The sequence below is a fragment of the Scyliorhinus torazame genome, chromosome 2, assembly GCF_047496885.1.
Source record: "Scyliorhinus torazame isolate Kashiwa2021f chromosome 2, sScyTor2.1, whole genome shotgun sequence".
NCBI classification, from domain to species: domain Eukaryota; kingdom Metazoa; phylum Chordata; class Chondrichthyes; order Carcharhiniformes; family Scyliorhinidae; genus Scyliorhinus; species Scyliorhinus torazame.
The window spans coordinates 393,724,339-393,746,077 of record NC_092708.1 but is presented as its reverse complement, the minus strand read 5'-3'; the positions used below and the strand labels follow the sequence as shown (position 1 = coordinate 393,746,077).

The 21,739-nt window shown below is 49.8% G+C and overlaps 1 protein-coding gene across 2 annotated transcripts in view; it reads left to right on the top strand.

The window, feature by feature from the left end:
• The window catches only part of jag2b (jagged canonical Notch ligand 2b), a 290,190-nt gene extending 268,826 nt beyond the window's left edge, over positions 1-21,364 (top strand). For both annotated transcript variants that reach the window (XM_072494245.1, XM_072494244.1), the window contains 6 exons: positions 7,446-7,559; positions 9,679-9,794; positions 13,850-14,098; positions 15,027-15,158; positions 15,877-16,033; positions 17,699-21,364. In XM_072494245.1, the coding sequence (XP_072350346.1) occupies positions 7,446-7,559; positions 9,679-9,794; positions 13,850-14,098; positions 15,027-15,158; positions 15,877-16,033; positions 17,699-18,153 (1,223 nt within the window). In that variant the 3' untranslated portion in view covers positions 18,154-21,364. The remainder of the gene's footprint in view (positions 1-7,445; positions 7,560-9,678; positions 9,795-13,849; positions 14,099-15,026; positions 15,159-15,876; positions 16,034-17,698) is intronic.
• The last annotated feature ends 375 nt before the right edge of the window (positions 21,365-21,739 follow it).

The window sequence follows — 21,739 nt, the reverse complement described above, 5'->3', positions numbered from 1 at the left end:
TTCACGAACCCCGTCTGGTCTTCGTGGATCACCTGCGGCACACAATCCTCAATTCTCGTGACTAAGACCTTCGCCAGCACCTTGGCATCTACATTTAACAACAAAATCGGCCTGTAAGACCCACACTGCAGGGGATCCTTGTCCCGCTTCAGGATCAAGGAGATCAGTGCCCGGGACATCGTCGGGGGCAAAGCCCCCCCCCCCCCCCCCCCTCCCTTGCCTCATTGAAGGTCCTAACTAGCAACGGGCCCAACAGGTCCACATATTTCGACCGGGAAACCGTCCTGCCCCGGTGCCTTCCCCGCCTGCATGCTCCCTATCCCTTTGGCCAGCTCCTCCAGCCCAATCGGGGCCCCCAATCCCGCCACCAGTCCCTCCTTCACCTTCGGAAATCTCAGTTGGTCCAGAAAGCGGCCCATCCCTCCCTCTCTCCAGTGGGGGCTCGGACCGATACAGTTCCTCATAAAAGTCCCTGAAGGCCCCATTGATGCCAACCCCACTCCGCACCACGCTCCCTCCCCGATCATTAACTCCCCCGATCTCCCTAGCTGCGTCCCGCTTCCGAAGCTGATGCGCCAGCATCCGACTTACCTTTTCCCCATACTCATAAATCGCCCCCTGGGCCTTCCTCCACTGCGCCTCCGCCTTCCTGGTGGTCAACAGGTCGAAATCGGCCTGGAGGCTACGCCTCTTCCTCAACAGTCCCTCCTCAGGCACCTCTGCATACCTCCTGTCTACCCTCACCATCTCCCCCACCAGCCTCTCCCTCTCCCTCTGCTCTCTCCTCTCCTTGTGGGCCCTAATGGAGATCAGCTCTCCCCTAACCATCGCCTCCCATAACATCCCCACTCGGACCTCCCCGTTATCGTTGGCCTCCAGGTATCTCTCTATGCTTCCTCGGACCCGCTCACTCACCTCCTCGTCCGCCAACAGCCCACCTCCAAGCGCCACAACGGGCGCTGGTCCCTCTCCTCCCCCAGCTCTAGGTCTACCCAATGCGGGGCGTGATCCGAAATGGCTATCGCCGAGTACTCGGTATCCTCTACTCTCTCTATCAGCGCCCTGCTCATAATAAAAAAGTCGATCCGGGAATAAGCGAGAAGAATGAAAATTCTCAGCCCCCGGCCTTGCAAATCTCCAAGGGTCCACCCCCCCATCTGGTCCATAAACCCCCTCAGCACTTTAGCCGCCGACGGCTTCCTACCCGTCCTAGACCTGGAGCGATCCAGCGCCGGATCCAACACCGTGTTGAAGTCACCCCCATTATCAGGCCCCCCACTTCCAAGTCCGGGATCCGACCCAACATGCGCTGCATAAAACCCGCATCGTCCCAATTCGGGGCATACACGTTGACCAGTACCACCCTCTCTCCCTGCAACTTAGCACTTGCCATTACGTACCTGCCACCATTGTCTGTCACAATGCTCGACGCCTCGAACGACACCCTCTTTCCCACCAAGATCACCACCCCCCGATTTTTGGCATCCAGCCCCGAATGAAACACCTGACCTACCCACCCCTTCCTCAATCTTACCTGGTCTGCCACCTTCAGGTGTGTCTCCTGGAGCATGACCACATCCGTCTTCAGCCCCTTCAGGTGCCGCTTGACTGGCCCGTTCAGTCCCCTTACATTCCAGGTTATCAGCCGGATCAGTGGGCTACCCTCCCTGTCGACTAGCCATAACCCCTCCTCGGCCAGCCACGCGCCCGCACCCCACGTCCGGCCCGTTCCCCACGGCGGCAGATCCCCGTCCCAACCCCCTCTACTCGCTCCAGCTCCCCCTTGACCATACCAACAGCAGCCCGGCGCACCCCCACCCCCCACAACTAGGACCCCCTCCTAGCTGCTTTGCTCCACCCATTGCACTCCCGCAAGTCAGCGGACTCCTGCTGACCCCGGCCACTCCCGCCTCTCCTTCGACTCCTCCTATTGTGGGACATACCCTCCTCCTCCATTACCCATCAGCAGGCTCTCCGCCTCCCCCTTCCATCCCAAGCGCGGGAAACAACCCTCGCTTCCCCGCCCCCTACAGCACGGGAAAAAGCCCGCGCTTTCCACCTGCCTGGCCCCGCCACCTCTGACGCAGCTCCTTTTACAGGCCCAGCCCCCTCACCCCCGACTCGGGCCTCACCCTCCCCCCGCGGGGCCCCATCCCCCCTACCGGCCATCCACCCCTACTCCATTTACTTACCCCCCTCCAAGAGCCCACCCGACAGACTCAACCAAAACAGTGCCCAACCCACCCTAACCACCCAGACCGAACCAGAAAGAAACAAGAGCAAAGAACCCCCCATCAAAATGTAACACACCAACAGCAATCGCCGACCACCCATCCCGACCCTCAGTTTGTGTCCAGCTTCTCGGCCTGAACAAAGGCCCATGCCTCCTCCGGAGACTCAAAATAATGGTGCCGGTCCTTGTAGGTGACCCACAGTCGCGCCGGCTGCAGCATGCCAAACTTCACCCCTTCCTGTGCAGCAACGCCTTCGCCCGGTTGTACCCGGCCCTCTTCTTCGCCACCTCCGCACTTCAGTCCTCCGCGTTCTCCCACCTGCTGCTCTTCTCTTTCTTGGCCCACCTGAGCACACACTCCCGATCAGCGAACCGATGGAACCACACCAGCACCGCCCGCGGCGGCTCGTTAGCCTTGGGCCTCCTCGCCAGCACTCTATGGGCCCCTTCCAGCTCCAGGGGCCCCTGGAAGGACCCCGCTCCCATCAGTGAGTTTAACATGGTGACCACATAGGCCCCCACATCCGACCCCTCCGGGAGGCCCAGAATCCGCAAATTCTTCCGCCTCGACCGATTCTCCATCTCCTCGAACAGTTCCTGCCATTTCTTGTGGAGCGCCTCGTGCGCCTCCACCTTTACCGCAGGGCCTAAGATCTTGTCCTCGTTGTCGGAGATCTTTTGTCGGACCTCGCGGATCGCCACCCCCTGGGCCGTCTGGGTCTCCAGCAGCTTGTCGATAGAAGCCTTCATCGGCTCCAGCAGGTCCGCTTTGAGCTCCCTGAAGCAGCGCTGGATAACCTCCTGCTGCTCCTGCGCCCACTGCATCCACGCTGCCTGGTCCCCGCCCGCCGCCATCTTGCTCTTCTTCCCTCGCACTTTCTTTGGGCTCACCACCACTTTTTTAGTCGCCCCGCTCCTGGTCCAAGCCATACACTGTCGGGGGAATATTGCAATCTTCTTCCCACACCGGGAAATATCGAAAAACTTCCGTTGGGGGCCCTGAAAAGAGCCCAAATGTCTGTTCCAAGCAGGAGCTGCCGAACGTGCGACTTAGCTCTGCATAGCTGCAACCGGAAGTCGGCAGGGTCCTTCTCAATAGCAATTCATTGAACATCTTCGGCAGGTGGGGGGCCAGTTTTGGCGTACATTTTTTATAGAGGTCCTCCGGGAATCCATCTGGACCTGGCGCCTTGTTCATAGAAGGTCTCCCGTGTCTGACGGAGCTGGTTCACTGCTTTCCCAGTAGAGAGCAGGTCAAATTCATTTGTAACTTTTTCTCTCCGGCAGTAGTTCCACGGTCGGGGTTGTGGAGTATCCTCGATCCAGCTCCAGTATGGAGTCAACCAGCTGCTGCCTAGCCGCCCTCTCCTTCCTGTCCCTGAGAGCCCTGTATGCTATTATCTCCCCCCCCCCCCCCCCCCCCCCTTATCACTACCTTCCTTGCCTCCAAGAATATGGAGATTATGGAGGGTGAGACCTCCCCATGCTGGTTGCAAGTTACATATCCATCGATGGCTTGTGACATTCTCTCACAGAATGTCTTATCAGTAAGGAGGGCTATGTCCAGCCTCCATGGGGGGTGCGTTGGGCCCGGCCCATCTCCAACCCCACAACCAAATAGTATGGTGCATGGTCCGAGATTACTATTGCGGAGTATTCTGCCCCTACTACCCCCGGAAACACCAATTTCCCCACTACAAAGAAGTCAATTCTGGTGAAGACTCTGTGGACCTGGGAGAAGAAGGAGAACTCCTCCCTTGGGTGTGTGAGCCTCCACGGGTCTACCACCCCCATCTGTTGCATAAAAGTGCTCCGTTCCTCGGAGGCAGCACGGTAGCACAGTGATGGGGTTAGGGGATAGGGTGGAGGTATGGGCTTGGGTAGGGTGCTCTTTCCAAGGGCCGGTGCAGATCGATGGGCCGAATGGCCTCCTTCTGCACTGTAAATTCTATGGTTCCCTAGCTATGGCTGATTGTTTTCCCCCCTTTGGGGTTGGATCTGTCTGTCCGTGGGTCCTGTACATGGCTAACCCCCCCCCCACGAGTCTGTCACTGTCTTTGTTGCTGTGAATGTCGCCCTCTTATTGAATAGTATGGCCACCCTCCCAGCCCTCGCCCCATAGTACCAATGGTAAGTCTGGCCCACCAGCTTTTCCTTACCCTCGGCCGGTCCCTCTCCCTCAGGTGTGTTTCTTCAACACCAGCCCAAAGGCTTTTCAGATGGGCGAAGGCTTTGGATCATGTCACTGGGCCGCTAAATTGCTCCTTAATTGGATGAAATATTTGCGTACTCTAAACTTATATTTTTTTTAAAAATTGACTCCAGAATTTTCCCCACCCCCCGATGTCAGGCTAACTGGTCTATAATCCCCCGTTTTCTCTCTCCCTCCATTTTTAAAAAGTGGGGTTTCATAAGCTACCATCCAATCCATTGGAACTCTTCCAGAATCTATAGAATGCTGGAAAATGATCGCCAATGCATCCACTATTTCTAGGGCCACTTCTGTAAGTACTCTGGGATGCAGAGCATCAGGCCCTGGGGACTTATCACGGTTTAATCCCATCAATTTCCCCAATGCAATTTCCTGATTAATAAGGATTTCCTTCAGTTCCTCCTTCACGCTAGCCCTTCTTATAATAATAATATTGTCACAAATAGACTTACATTAACATGAAGTTACTGTGAAAATCCCCTAGTCGCCACATTCCGGCGCCTGTTCGGGTACACGGAGGGAGAATTCTAAATGACCAAATTACCTAACAACATGTCTTTTGGGACTTGTGGGAGTAAACCGGAGCACCCGGAGGAAACCTACGCAGACATGGGGAGAACATGTAGACTCCACATAAACAGTGATCCAAGCCGGGAATCAAACCTGGGACCCTGGAGCGGTGAAGCAACAGTGCTACCCACTGTGCTACCGTGCTGCCTCGGTCCCCTAGTATTTCCGGAAGGTTATTTGTGTCCTCTTTAGTGAAGGCAGATCCAAGGTAATTGTTCAACTGGTCCGCCATCTCTTTGTTGCCCATGATGAATTCACCTGATTCTAACTGTAAGGGACCTATATTTGTCTTCACCAGTCTTTTTCTCTTCACATATCGATAGAAGCTTTTGCAGTCAGTATTTATGTTTTCAGGGCAGCACGATGGCGCAGTGGGTTAGCATTGCCGCCTCACGGCGCCGAGGTCCCAGGTTCGATCCCGGCTCTGGGTCACTGTCCGTGCGGAGTTTGCACATTCTCCCCGTGTTTGCGTGGGTTTCGCCCCCATAACCCAAAGATGTGCAGGGTAGGGAGATTGACCACGCTAAATTGCCCCTTAATTGGAAAAAATGAACTGGGTACTCTAAATTTATTTCAACAAAAAAACAAAAAAGTTTTTATGTTTTCTGCAAGCTTACTCTGGTATTCTAATTTCCCTTTCCGAATTAATCCCTTTGTCCTCCTCTGCTGATGTCCTCCTCTGCTGAATTTAAAATTTCTTCCAGTCCACAGGCTTGCTTCTTTTTCTGGACAATTTATACACCTCCTCTTTGGCTTAACACTACCCCTGATTTCCCTTGTTAGCCACGGTTGAGCCACCTTCCCCGTGTTACTCTTGTGCCAGACAGGGAGGTCGCCATTCTCCAACACTTGTGTGGTGAGAACGTTACTTGCCACTTAGCAGCCCTAACCTGAATGTTGCCCAGTTGTGATTGCATGTTGGAATGAGTATCTGAGGGGCTGCAAATGGCATTGAACACTGTGCCATCATCAACAAAAAATTCTCAACTCCACCAGATGTTAAAAGGAAGGTTATTGATAAACCAGCTGAAGGTATTTGGGCTTAGGGCAACTAGGGAACTCCAATGATGATCAGGTCTGGTGACAACAGAAATGGGTGAAGGTTTCAGCAGCAGACCAGGTTACACATGGGCAGAACTGGATGATGTTATGGAGGTGGATATAGGCAGTTTTAGTAGATGGGTCTGGTGGTAATAAAGACATGCAGAGGAGAGAAGATAGAGTATTGTGCATGCTACTTGAGATCTATTCAAAATACCACTAGGAGGCCGACTGGAACCACAGGACAGAAATGAGGGAACAGTACAATTAAACTTTTAAATTTGAGTATCATTCATCTGGAGTTGGAAGGCTGAGAAGGAATTGGAAGCCACGTTTGAGTAAAGTTGAGGGGAGGCAGAGGCACAGTGGTATTGACACTTGACTAGTAATCCAGAGAGCCATGGCAGGTGGTGAAATTGGAATTCAATATGTCCGGAATTTAAAAATCTAACGCGACTGTTGTAAAAACCCATCGGGCTCACTAATGTCCTTTTAGGGAAGGAAATCTTCAGGGGCTGACATGTGGCGCAGTGGTTAGCACTGGGTCTGCGACACAGAGCCCGGGTTTGAATCCCGGCCCTGGGTCACTGTCCGTGTGGAGGTTGCACATTCTCCCCATGTCTGCGTGGGTCTCACCCCCACAACCCAAAGATGTGCAGGGTAGGTGGATTGGCCACGCTAAATGGCCCCTTAATTGGAAGAAAAATAATTGGGTACTCTAAATTTATTTTTAAAAAAGGGAAGGAAAACTTCCCGGCCTGGCCTCTGTAACTCACAATCCACAGCGATGCCCCCTGAAACATTGGGCAGTTAGGGATGGGCACTAAACGCTGGCCCAGGCAGCTACACCTCCATCCGTGTACCGATTTTTAAAAAAAATGTTGGGGAGGTTCTTCGCAATTGTTTTCATCTGAACTCTTGTGTTTGAGAAACTATTTTCTCCTTAAGCAATAATGCTTTCCTCGCCCTCTCTCGAGCCCATTTGCTCCCTCTCTCCCTCGGACTTGGTGGCAGTGAGTCTGTCACCCAAAGGGAATTTGTGTCCATCCGAGATGAGATGAGGGGAGGGGAGAGAATGGCAACTTGCATCCTGTGTGTTTGTTCGTTGCTGACAGTGGCACAGCTGCGAGTGCCGTCAACACAGGGCTCTGAATGAAACATTGGAAATAAAAAGCCTCTTTACAGAGCTGGCTCTCAAAGGCTGCTTTAACTCGATTGTTTACTGTGGAACTAATGATGAGACTGAAGAGGCCCGGGCTGGCTTTTTGCAATTAGGCAGAGCAGGAAGCACGTGGTCACATCAGCATTTTTAGTGTCCCTCACTTCTTTGTTAATGTGTACTTTTATTCTCTTTCTCTCTCTCTCTCTCTCTCTCTCTCTCTCTCAAAGACATCGATGAATGCCAGTCTTCCCCTTGTGCTTATGGAGCCACTTGTGTGGATGAGATTAATGGATACAGGTGCATCTGCCCCCCTGGAAGAGCAGGCTACAGATGCCAAGAAGGTTTGTGCTTTCAGAAAATGATAATTCCCTGATGGACTTAAGTGTACTCTTGGCCTGCAGGAGGCGTATTGGCCTTCCATTCTATGACCCCTTTTTCCCCCCCCTGGTTAGTTAGTGGCTGCTTGCTTTAAGGTAAACAGGGAGGCTGCTTCTTGCCCTGTAGAGCTGTATCCAGGCAACAGCCAGTCATGGGAAAAAGCTGGGGGCTTGGTAGGTGTGGGGGTTGCTGAGGAGATGGTGGAAAGTGTTGGGCTAACTGAGGACACTTATCATCATACCCCTCGACTTGGTTGCATTGATTCGTCCATGAGCTGTTCAAATTGGCATTTGGATGCGAGTCTCCCTCTTTGTGCTCAATCTTAGAATTCTGGGACTGAGCAGTGCGGGAGAAGGCCTTTCGGTCAATCATTACAGTGCTGGCTCTTAGGAGGAGCTCTCCAACTCGTCACTCTGCCTGCTCTTTCAGAAAGATCAGTCATTTTTATTCCCTCCAATTATTTATTCACTTTCCGACTGAAAGTTACTATTGAATATCATCCCACCACCCTTTTTAAGCAGGGTTTTGTGCCCGCCGGCCCTGGTGGGTGTCACGGGGCCATGCCACCCCCCCCCCCCCACCCCCCCTATCCATTGTCCGACTTTTACAGATTGTTGAATATTATTAGGGCTGAGGTGGGTAAATATTTGGTCTCTGGAATCGAGGTATAAAGGCATCGGGCAGGAAAATGGAGCTAAGGCAGATTCAACCCCGGTGGTGTTGAATTGTGGAATGAACGTGAAGGGCCAGATGGTCCACTCCTGCTATTTCTTGTGTCACATTGGCCGTTTAGCCTGCTCACTCACCGCCTCACTCCGAGGACAATTGAATAATCCAGCTTCATTCATTTCAACGAGTTCACAATCTGTCACTGTTTTTCTCAAAACAAAATTGCTTTCTCCGGGGCTTGACTTTGGCAAAGTATAGAAAAATACATCCTACACAAGTACCTTCATTCCATATGTAAAGGGGAAAACTGTTGATTTGCATAACTCAGATTTAACATGAATGTTATGGAAGACTAGGTGATTGCCAGTTGAGACACCACCTGATCACCTAACTACATTGGGCCATGAACTCCCGAGTCAACTTGAATTATCATCACTACCTGTCCTGGGAGTGTTTGATGGGGACAGTGTAGAGGGAGTTGTACTCTGTATCTAACCCCGTGCTGTACCTGTCCTGGGAGTGTTTGATGGGGACAGTGTAGAGGGAGCTTTACTCCATTTCTAACCCCGTGCTGTACCTGTCCTGGGAGTGTTTGATGGGGACAGTGTAGAGGGAGCTTTACTCCGTATCTAACCCCGTGCTGTACCTGTCCTGGGAATGTTTGATGGGGACAGTGTAGAGGGAGCTTTACTCCGTATCTAACCCCGTGCTGTACCTGTCCTGGGAGTGTTTGATGGAGACAGTGTAGAGGGAGCTTTACTCCGTTTCTAACCCCGTGCTGTACCTGTCCTGGGAGTGTTTGATGGGGACATTGTAGAGGGAGCTTTACTCTGTATCTAACCCCGTGCTGTACCTGTCCTGGGAGTGTTTGATGGGGACAGTGTAGAGGGATCTTTACTCTGTATCTAACCCCGTACTGTACCTGTCCTGGGAGTGTTTGATGGGGACAGTGTAGAGGGAGCTTTACTCCGTATCTAACCCCGTGCTGTACCTGTCCTGGGAGTGTTTGATGGGGACAGTGTAGAGGGAGCTTTACTCTGTATCTAAACCCGTACTGTACCTGTCCTGGGAATGTTTGATGGGGACAGTGTAGAGGGAGCTTTACTCTGTACCTAACCCCGTGCTGTACCTGACCTGGGAGTGTTTGATGGGGACAGTGTAGAGGGAGCTTTACTCTGTATCTAATCCTGTGCTGTACCTATCCTGGGTGTGTTTGCTCATCAATTTTAGTTAAATGTAAAGGGCACATCTACAATTCATGTTGTGATATTCCTGCCAAAATCACAGAGGAAATCTTCCCATGCATTCTGTGGAAAGAAAATGTTCTTGTGACTTCCCTTACCCCAATGAGTCGAGAATCTGTGAGCAGTTAATCTCCAGCAATGACCTAATTCTTTGACTTGTTCCTTTCAGTCATAGGCTTTGGGAAGTCGTGCTTCATGTCAGGACAGTACCATCCACATGGTATTCGGTGGGAGCAGGAGTGTAATACCTGTCAGTGTCGGAATGGCAATATAAACTGCACTAAGGTATGGCAGACTTCAAATCCTCCAGGAGAGGCATTTCTTCTTAAATTTATTTTACATGATTCATCAGAAATTAAAAGTAAAAGAACTGTTTCCAGGTGTCCAATTACCCCATCGCTGATTATAGACTCCAGCAATTTCCACACCACAGATGTTGGGCGGGATTCACCGCAATCGGCGAATTGGCCCGGCGCCAAGCAGGGCGCGAACCACTCCGGCGTGGGCCAACCGGAAGTTGCGGAATTCTTCACACTTCCAGGGGCTAGCCCGGCGTCGGAGGGGTTCGCGCTGCGTCAACCGCCGCCGAAGGGACTGCGCGAGTTAGCGCATGCGCAGAACCGCCGGCGTGGTTTAGCATGCGCAAGACCGGCTGGCGTATTCTGGCGCATGCGCAGGGGGGTGTCTTCTCCGCGCCGACCATGGCGGAGCCCTACCAGGGCCGGCGCGGAAGGAATGAGTGCCCCCACGGCACCGGCCCGCCCGCTGATCAGTGGGCCCCGATCGCAGGCCAGGCCACCGTACCCCCCCACCAGGACCGCACCAGCCGGCCTCCCAGCCAGGAACATGTGTGGCAACATGTCGAATCCAAGTTGGCGGGACTGGCCAGAAACCGACGGTCGCTCGGCCCATCGGGGCCCAGAGAATTACTGGGGGGGCCGCTGCCAATGGCCCCCGACCAGCGTGGCGTGACTCCCGCCCGAAAACCGGCGCCGGAGTATACGGCAGAAAGCGTCGGAGCAGCGGGTCGGGATTCACCCCCCCCCCCCCCCCCCCCCCCCCCCCCCCCCAGGGGGGACTCCGACCAGGCCGGAATCCTGCCCGTAAGACTGTAATTGGTCTGCAATTCCCTGGTTTCCCCCTTTCACCTTCCAAAGTGGGGTGACCTGTGCAATTTTCCAATCCAGAAGGACTACTCCCGAATCTCTTGCCCTCTGACAGGAACTTGTCCCACTTCAGAGACTTCAGCACACAATCCAGGCCGACATTCCCGGCGGAGGAAGCACTGAGGCCCCTCTACTCCCTCGGATGGATGCAGACGATCCCAAGGGACCGATTGAGGAACTGCAGTGCAGTTCTCACTTGTGTCCCTCAATGAACACACACACACAACACATTCTCTGATCATTATCGCAATCCTCTTTGTGGAATCTTGCTTTCCATAAGTTGGCTGCCATGTTTCATTCACTGCACTTGACACCCATTGTGACTGGCCCGCCACCAGACCGTCTGGGCCCTGCACCCAGTACGCCTGGCGTTTCCAAATGACCTGGGTGGTGGAAGAGGTTACTGTCGATCAGACCTCCTTTCATGCTTTGCCCTCTGGTTTTTTTTTTTATTTCTCCTTTGCCACGAGCCAGTAAACAAACCTTTGAAAGTAAAGGCTTGTTTCGATAAGACCAGATCAAGTTGATTACATGTCTGCGTTGGAGCTAGCTGATTTTAAAAACATGACAGTTTTACATGTTTTAAATAATGTTGTGTGTGCCGAAGATCACACCGTATCTGTCTCCGAACCAACATTTCATTTCCCTAATACGATCCTTGTTTGCTGCATAATATCTGCAGTTAGTTACTCACCAAGCCTTAAATATATAAACATAATAAGTGTGGGGGGAAACTGAAACGTGCAAAAAATCAAGTTAAATGGTTAACATTATAACTGAGAGGTTATAACTTGAAATACTGAACTGGCTGGGGTTCCTTCCCCTCACACAGGTGTAGAGATATTTGCACTTGTGGAGGGATCGAGTTAGGGGCCATAGATATAGTAATAACCTTTATTGTCACAAGTAGGCTTACATTAACCCCACAACGAAGTTACTGTGAAAAGCCCCAAGTCGCCACATTCCGGCGCCTGTTTGGGTACACAGAGGGAGAATTCTGAATGTCCAATTCACCTAACAGCGCGTCTTTCGGGACTTGTGGGAGGTAACCAGAGCACTCGGAGGAAACCCACACAGACACGGGGAGAATGTGCAGACTCCGCACAGACAGTGAGCCAAGCCAGGAATCGAACCTGGGACCCTGGCGCTGTGAAGCAACAGTGCTAACCACTGTGCTAGCGTGCCGCCCACGGTATATAAGATAGTGGACAATAAATTCAGGAGAAACTTCTTTACTCGGAGAGTGGCGAGGATGTGGGACTCATTACCACCGAGAAGCTGGATAAATGCAAGGGAGAATCGAGCAGAGGATTATGCTGGCAAGATAGGAGGAGGGAGGCTCGTGGAGCATGAACACCCCATGGACCAGTTCAGCTGGGTGCCCTGCTCCCGTGCTGTCATTTGCATGTAATAGAATAGTGAGTAACTAGGACTGGGCCATCACAGCTAGACAATCCTAGGATCTGTCATTGAGGCCGAGATGATCTCCTTGATATGGAGTGATGGTGAAGCACTGCAATTGGTTTCCGGGTTAACTGTGAAGAATGGGCCGAGCCAGGGAGGCGGTGCCAGTGTCTCGCCATACGAAGGAAGCACCAGTGGTTTGGTTTTCCGGTTAGTCTGTGATGCAGCCTGCATCCGTATGGCCCACCAGTACTTCTTGCCCAGGTTTGCACGGGAATGATGTCTGTTTGGAAGGTAACTGCTGACTGCAGTGCCCATTGTTCAGTGCCAATACAGGAGGGGTTGGATGGATGGAGAGGAGGCTGATGTCGAGGCACTTGTTGGATTTGAGAGGGTTTGCTTGTTTTTTTTCTCTCTCAACTCGGACTCCCAGAATATGAGCCCCAACATTGTGTGTCCTTGTGTCAATTGTTTTCACCTGTTCAAATGGTGAGCACATGACCGCTGGTCTGAGGTACAAACTGGTGCTGTCATGGGGCTGTTGTGGAGACAATAATACTGTGGACTTGGGGGCAGCTTTAGGCAGTGGGAAAAGATTCTTTGTGAGCCCCAGTGCTGCTGCCTACCACCACATCCTGTGGTTCATCTTTTCTTTGCACGTTCTCAAAAAGCATCCGACTGCCTCTTGAACCTACTGTTTCCTTGGGTAACGCTGGGTCAGAAAATTCTACTTGACCATTTTGTATTCCCAGCAGTCCAACTTTTAATGGAAGACTCCTTAAGCATATCAGTTCACCTCAGTGAGTAATTAGTTTGGGTCAGTTTGTTAACGTGGGTGAAATGGTAAAAATGTTTGTCCTGGTTCAATGGCTGCCTTTAAGTTTGAAAGTAATGTGTTCAGGTGCCAGTCCAGTGGCTTGAATACAGAGTGAGTACTGCCAGAAATGCCTTCCTGTGGATGAGAAATTAAACTGAGGCCTCAGGTCGATGTCATAGATCCTAAGCGACTGTTTGAAGAAGAGCAGGCAAGTTCTTCCCAGTCTCTAATCATCACCCAACACTACCGTAACAGGTTATCTGGTCGTTATTTGCATTGCTGTTTATGGAAACGTGATGTGCATAAATGGACTGCTGCATTTTTCTACATGACCGAGGTGACTACACTTCGATAAGTACTTCATTGGTGGGCGGCACGGTGGGGCAGTGCTTAGCACTGCTGCCTCACGGCGCCGAGGCTCGATCCCGGCTCCGGGTCACTGTCCGTGTAGAGTTTGCACATTCTCTCCGTGGGTCCACCCCCACAACCCAAAGATGTGCAGGGTAGGTGGATTGACCACGCTAAATTACCCCTTAATTGAAAAAAAAATAATTGGATATTGTAAATTCATAAAAACAAAAATAAAGTACTTAATTGGCCAATTCACCCAGCCAGCACATCTTTTTGGTTTAGCACAGGGCTAAATCGCTGGCTTTGAAAGCAGATCAAGGCAGTCCAGCAGCACGGTTCATTTCCCGTACCAGCCTCCTCGAACAGGCGCCGGAATGTGGCAACTAGGGGCTTTTCACAGTAACTTCATTTGAAGCCTACTTGTGACAATAAGCGATTTTCATTTCATTTCATTTCTTTTTGGGTTGAGGTCAACAACTTAACGATGTTGATGTGCTCACACACGAAAATAGGGGGTTTAATAATGACTAGTCATTGGCTAATTTTAGCCTTTTATTAAACTGGTGTGCTGATACACAAGGGGTTTCTGTTTGTTTCTATAGGTATGGTGTGGCCAGAAGTCTTGCCTGTTACGTGAAAAGCCTGGCCACGAAAACTTCATATGCCCAGAGGCCCAGCAGTGCCAGGTCAGCCCATGGCTCAAGTGCTTCTCCCCTCCTTGCACTGACTGGGGGGAGTGTAACGCCTTAAATGCTCTGCCTGTTGACTCCAACTGCCAGCCTAACACGGGTCAACTGGACAATAACTGTGCGAAGATCACGCTCATCTTCAACAAGGAAAAGATTCCCAAGGTAAGGCTGATCGAGTACAAGACATTCCAGAGCTGAGTTGGATGTATTTCTCGGGAATTGACCTTTTACCCACGGGATTTGTATTCGCCCACCCTGGGGGGATGTATTCGCCCACCCTGGGGAGATGTATTCGCCCACCCTGGGGGGGGGATGTATTCGCCCACCCTGGGGGGAGATGTATTCGCCCACCCTGGGGGGATGTATTCACCCACCCTGGGGGGATGTATTCGCCCACCCTGGGGGGATGTATTCGCCCACCCTGGGGGGATGTATTCGCCCACCCTGGGGGGACGCATTCGCCCACACTGGGGGGATGTATTCGCCCACCCTGGGGAGATGTATTCGCCCACCCTGGGGGGATGTATTCGCCCACCCTGGGGGGATGTATTCGCCCACCCTGGGGGGATGTCTTGCATCAACTGAGGCTGGGCAATGCCAACAAGTTGGTTCTTGAACACCCAACTTAAAACTGTTGGCATTTTCACCTCTGGCCCGAGGATGGAAATAAAGGTTCTGGCACCTATTCACACACCAGCTAGTAGAAATCTGGGAGCTTTAGAACCGAGATTTTTGGGGTATCAAGGGGAAATGGGCTTGAGGTGCTGGTCAGACATTACCTAATTGAATGATGTGAGAAGACCCTGAAGGGCTGAATGATTGGTGGCGTTGGGTACTCCTGTTCCTGTTTTGTAGCATAAAAGGGGTTTTGCTCTTCCCAATCCAATTTGAGTTTTGGAAAGTTTGGCGAACCTATATATCGGTAATCTGTTATCGTACAGTGCAGTGTGGGAAAGCACCAGTATAGTGAGCCACTTGCTCTTCAGGATTCAGTGTGCAAGAGGATTTCCATAATTGCTAGTGGGTTAGGCACACAATTTGTTCTGAATGTGAGTTTGCAGAGTCTCACATGTCTTCCAATTCTTCCCAGGGCATCACTGTGGAATACATTTGCTCAGAACTGAGGTACCTACCAGTGTTGCGGAGCCTCTCCAAGGAGAGGACCCTGTTTGTGTTGTGCGACCTGGCCAACACGACCGACAGCGCAGTGGAAGTCGCCATCGTAAGTAACAGCTTTGCTTGGGTTTTTGGAATCCTCATTGCCACGTCACGACTCGCCTTGCATTTGATCAAGTGGCATTGTAAGCTTTGCTTGAACGTTGTAAGTACAAGCTCATTGGTACTTGTTTAGCTTGGATACTGATGGGATCTGTGCTAGCTTGGTGAGTAGAATGCAAGGAATATGTTGCACTTAATTTTTTTTTCCAGTCTGCAGATATTGAATGTGTGCAAATCCATGACAGATGATCCATAATTCAGTTAAATAATAGAACAGGCTGGAGGGGATGAATGGCCTTTGCTCCGATTGAGGCAGTGGCCATTCTAATTCCTTTAGATTTGGATATCTGCTGGGAACCTGAGGAAGAGGTCACGATGGATTGTCCAATTGGCATTTACCAGTCTTTGCTCAGCTGACCAATCTCAGCAGGGCACGTTTGAGTTAGATCAGGAGTTAATAGTTTCTGCTCCTGGAGACTACTGTGGAAAGTGCTTGTTGGGAGGTCAGATTTCACTGTACGGCCCTCATGAATTGGTGTCTGCTGTTGAGGATCGTGAATAAGGCCTGTTGTTTGATGGCTGATTGGCCTTTTTTCTATCTTCTGAACTAGCAAAATCGCATACTCAATGCTCCTGAAGAAAAGTTGCACAGTTGCTGCCAAAACGTTGCTTTTATTTAAGTTTCATCTCCCCCCTTTGTTCTGCTTCTCTTCTCCCCCAAGTCATTTACCCAACATGGTGAGGACAGGGATGGCACCCTGATAAAGGAGGTGGTTACCAAGATCGTCGACAATGTGACCAAACGACAAAATAGCACCATGATGCTTGCTGTAGTCAAGGTGAAAATAGAGACCGCGTATGTTCCTCCTTCCCAACCAGGTAATGCTGACTTCCTTTTGTTGATGTGACCGGCCTCTGTTGTACATCATTCTGTCTGGCTGCATGTTAGTGAACTGAAGCAAAGTCCCACAAGTTACTTGTGGCTCTGAGTCTTTTGAGTCCTAGGGTTCTGGGACCTCCAGAGCACATGTCAGTAAGTACTGAAGGGAGTGCAGGCAGCACTATTGGAAGTGCCAATTCTTGAATGAGACATTAAATTGGGACCCTGTCTGCTCTCCCGCGTAGATGTAAAGATTGGTGTCCTGGGCAATATTTATCCCTCTTGTCAATGTCACTTTTTAAAAAAAAAAAGTAAATTGACCGTTGTATCGAATATGGCATCTACAAAAGCAAGTGATGTGACTGTGGTGAAGTGGGAAATCAGTGACCTGTTAGGCTGGGCGTTTTTCGGGTTGGATGAAGAGGGATGCTGATCAAGAGCACTGAGAGAACTCCAAAATAAAAAGTGAAAAGCAGGTGCCATTTGTGAGGGAGGAGAAACCACTATGTTTCAGAGACTTGATTAGCGCCCTGTCTAAAGTTAGTGTCCCTTTGAGGACGGGGCAGAGTTTAGGAGGAGGCTTGTTTACCCAGTCCCTACCATGTGCTGCACTTGTGCAAGGACCGATTAATGCCATAACAACAGTTGCTCCCTGTTAATTGAATACATCATTGAACACAAGATCCAGGCTGGCACTCCTAGTGCAGCACGCCAGGGGTGCTGTGTTGTCAGAGGTGGCATCTTTCTTCTTTTAAAAAAAAAAAAAATTTAGAGTGCCAATTATTTTTTTTTCAAATTAAGGAGCAGTTTAGTGTGGCCAATCCACCTAACCTGCACATTTGGGTTATGGGGGTGAGAGCCACGCAGACACTGGGAGAATGTGCAAACTTCACACGGACAGTGACCCGGGGCCGGGATCGAACCCGGTTCCTCAGCGCTGCAGTCCCAGTGCTAACCGCTGCACCAATTGCTGTCCCAGAGGTGCCGGTTCCGAGTCCGCGCATGTGCACGGCGGTGGCCTCCAGCGGCCGGGCCAAGCGCCATGGCGGACTCGCACCGCGCGCCGTGGCGGACTCTGACTGCAGACCAGCACTAAGAAAGAAGGTCTCCCCGATTGGCCCCACACCGCTTCATCCCGATCGCTGCCCCGGCCACCCATAAGGCCCCCCCCCCCACTGGTGATGGATCCCCCGCCCCCCACCAGGGCGGCCGTGGACTGAGTCCCGACCTGCCAGACGTGGGTAGAACCACGCGCCGAGAACTCAGCCAGTCGTGACTGGAGTATCGCTGGGAGGGCCTCTGGCAATGACCCCCCAGCCACGTGCCGTAATTCGTGGGCGATCGATTCTTCAGGGCCGGGCATGATTCGGGCGTAAAAGTCGATTCTCCGCCCCCGCGTCAAACGCGATTTTGGCATGGGGCTGTGGACAATCCAGCCACTGGTCACTTATTGCTGTTTGTGGGAGCTTGCTGCGCCAGAAAAATTGGCTGCTGTGTTTTATACATTAAAACGTTTCACAATTACTCCTAAACCACTGCGGGGCAGCCTGAGATTGTGAAAGGTGCCATAAATAAAGAAACAATCTCTTTTTACAGAAAGATTCAGTGCTAATTTTTTTTTGACATCACTCTGATCTCCCTATCCTTTATTGCGGTTTATACAGTGTACTTGGTCCCAGTGCTGAGTGTGGCGTTTGGTGTGGTCTGGCTGCTCTGCATCATCATCTGTGTGTGGTGGACACGGAAGCGGAGAAAAGAGCGGGAGAGAAGCCGGCCGCCCATGGAAGATACAGTGAACAATCAGTGGGAGCCCCTGAAACCCATCAGGAACCCCATTGACAAACCCTGCAGCAACAAAGACATTCAGTACGAATGCAAAAATTTAATGACCCCTTGCAGCCGGACTCGAACGGCAGGCGAGGAGGCGGAAGAGGAGTTGGGTGTGGACAAGTGCCCCTCCCAAAGATGTACAATTACATTCTTGCCAGCGAAAGGCGACGTTAAATCATCGCAATTAACTCCAGTCAAACAGCCACATCGGACAGGGAAAAGAGACAACCGCTGCCTGAAAAATGTGAATGCGTCAAACCATGAAGGAGGTAAGGACCTTTCTGTATGAACATACGGAGTTTGTTTTGTGCCTACAGCTTTTTTTAAGAAAGAGAGAGAAGAAAGGGAGGGGGAAATTAAGATAAATTCCTCGTTGCCTCCTTGTCCCGTTAAGACTGAAACCATCTGTCGAAGTCTTCATGGTCAATAAGTGTCTCTTTCTTTTGGTGTGTGTATAAAGCATTATTTACCAGTTGTCTCTTTAAATCTTGTATAAATTATTTGTCACTTGTTCAGTGTCAAGATCTCTTTGCCAGTTGCTATAATGTGTTTCTTCTCCTCTTAAATGCTAATCGGAGGGGGGAGGGGGCAGCACCTTTTGCGCCCCTTAACAACAGAGAAGGAGGAACCAAGATTACTTTAAGCGTCCTCCTCCCATTTAACACAAAACAAATTGTTTACATAGGTTTTGTTGTGGCTGTTTTTTTGTAGTAGATTAGTGTCATTTTCTTTGCCTTGGTAGGGGGCGGGGGGGGGGGGGGGGGGGGGGGTTCTAATGTACAATTGAGCCTTGACTTGTTGATTTCAGTCACCCTTCATCTGATTCCCCACCCCCAAAGGCAGTTTGCTGTCTGCCCTTGTAGCACGGGTTCCTACTGTTGGGCTAGTGACTTGTGTGGGAAGATGGGGATGAAGGTTTAGAATATATCCGAGTGTATATACCCGTGGCTTATCTCTGTCCTCCCTCTCTCTCTCACCCTCTCTCTCGATTAGCCTATGGACCACGATGAATGTGCAGCTGTCCAGCACCCCCGCGTTATTTACTCTGGGAAATCGCTGGCTGGCCAAATGCTGGGAAATGGTGGAAATAGCAAAGTGTTCTTACACATTGGGGAGACAGAGAGAAGGCTAGTGCAATAGATCGGAGAGCTCGTCACCACTTGGCGATTGTCATCTTGAAGGGATGGTTGGCAGGCAAAGGGAGGGCGATTCCCAAGATTCCTGCCCCATCGTAACAGGCAGAGGCCGGGGTAGGGAGATTGATAAATAGCCTCAATCAAACTACATTCAGTAAAATCGACAGTGGGTTGGGGCGGGGGTGAACAGACCATTTATCTTCGGGAAAAAATGCCACGTAACTGAAGTGCCTTGTTGCAGTCTGACCTGTGAAAGGGCGTGCACATACACAGCGCATTGACACATCTCGAGCACCCCTTGAAGAAAGCTTCATGTGGTGAGTTACCTTCAAGTACGGTGAATATTAGGTGGGTACACAGTGAGATCCCACAAAGGGCAGCCAGCTTCATGACCCAAAGTAACCTTTCTCTTAATTCACTAGAACTTGGGTGTGATTTCAGTATTGGAATGACAAGTGCCTGGAGTTTGAATTGCTATAGCAACCGTCAAAGACTGTTCTGCTGATTTTGATTTTTCTTAGTATATATATAATATATATATATATTAATTACAAGATGAACTATGTACCTTCCTTACTGTCCGATAATAAAATAAACAATTGTAAGTGTATGATCAAAGCTTTTTGTATATATGTATATACTTACCGAATCGATGTGTATATTTGATTGAATAACTTAAGACAGATATTAATTCAAGATTTTTTTTTTTGTTTAGATGCCATTCCTTAATTTATATTAAAAAGGAATTTTGGTGGCATATCTGACACACGCAGGCACACAGGCGCATCTCTTACTCTAGTATTCCATTAGACATCTGGCTAAAGATCAGAGAATGTTGACCTCTTTTACATGTTGAGCTCATATGTGTGCGGGGGGGGGGGAGCCAAAATTGAAACAAAACCCCAAACTGTAAATAGGTTTGGCATGCTTGCGATTTATGCTTCTGCAACTCAATCTATTGCCTGTGCCTCACCAACTCCACCCCATTCCATGGGGATTGCAGCCCCAGCCGGCTTTCCGGAGACTGGGATAAGGGCGGGAAGGGGCAGGAACAGGCGGGAGGGTGAGGAATGAGAGGCAGCTCGAATTTGGATCTTCGGAAAGCTGAGGATTTTTATTTTTAATTTTAAAAAGGGAGCACGGAACATGGTGAGAGAGGCAAGAGAATTTGATCCATGTCCCCATGTGCATGCCCTCCACTAAATAATTAAAAGAAAATGTCCGATTCTCTTTTCCAACACTGTTTTTTTAATTCTTCAGAGGCAGGTGCAGGCATTAGACAGACATTTTCTATATTTGCGCTTGGACAACCCTTAAAATGTCCAGTTATATCTTGAGGCAGTATTAGGTGGATCTATACATTGTGTTCCCCCAGCCACTTCACCACCTCCCGTCGCTGCTGTTTAATTCTGGCCTGAGAATGTTATGGAGCTGCTTGTACACGAGCAGAGGAAAAAGTTGTGCCTCCTCCTTCTCGCTCTATTTCTCTCCTCTCTCTTTTCCTCTTCCCTCCCTGCCCCTGCTTTTTACTCTCTGTATGTTAATCAACTCCCTCCTGGAAAAACCTATTATGCGTAAAGGGAATATATTTCTGCATTCAGCAGAGGAAAGAATGAAGGGAACAATTTGTTTTATGTATTTTTCTTCTTTTTTTAAAAAAAAAGTTTGCTTTCGTTCCAGCGCAGAAAACGGGTAACATATTCTACCCTGCCACAAATTGCTCTAACTGAGGAGAAATAGTTTCAATTCAAAGTGAGGAAATAAACATGACGTATTTTCTTTTGGGTTTTTTTTGCTAAACTTCATTGTAAATTCATTTGGGTTAAATCCAGACCATCATTCACCCAACAAAATTGCCCGCAATCTTATTCAGATAAAGCTGCTGCAGGGTGTATATAAATATATATATATTTATATACATATATATGTGCTTGTGTGTGTATGTTTTATATATGTATATAAATATCTATTAAAATTCTATTTGGCTGTCAATTCATTTTGATATTAAATACTTAATGGGCAAACTGACATTTTCTTTCTGAATTATGGATGAGAGCTTTTGTTTTCTGAATCACGTTGCACGTTTGTTGATGTTGACCGCGCACAGCAAGAGGCTGGAAAAATAATTCTGTTTGAAGAAACTGGGTGAAAAAAAGTTTAAAATATACAGACTGGCTGATTTAAAAAGAAAATGACATGAACAATTGATGTACAGACTCAAAATAAAGTTGTAATTTTTTTTTGTATAAGGACCCTCGCGTTGCCTTGCAAAAAGTCCTCTGTTCAATTAGTGCATTTTGTTTGACATGTTCTTAGAGATAACTTCAAAAAAAACTATTTATTAAAGCGTTTTATATTAACGTCTTTCCCTGTGTGTCTTGTGGCTTTTATTCTTGAGAGAAGTATAGCTTAAAAGCTGGGGTGTGAGTATGATTTATTTTTTATAAATTTAGAGTATCCAATTCTTTTCCAGTTGAGGAGCAATTTAGCGTGGCCAATCCACCTACTCTGCACATCTTCTGGGTTGTGGGGTGAGACCCACGCAGACACGGGGAGAATGTGCAAACTCCACACGCACAGTGACCCAGAGCCGGGATCGAACCTGGGATCTCGGCGCCGTGAGGCAGCAGTGCTAACCACTGTGTCACTGAAACCCCGGGTATGTTTATTTTTATGCCCGTTCAGACTGTTCCTGTGCTCAGGAGGCCGTTTTCGCAGCATTGGATTGTCATCCACTCT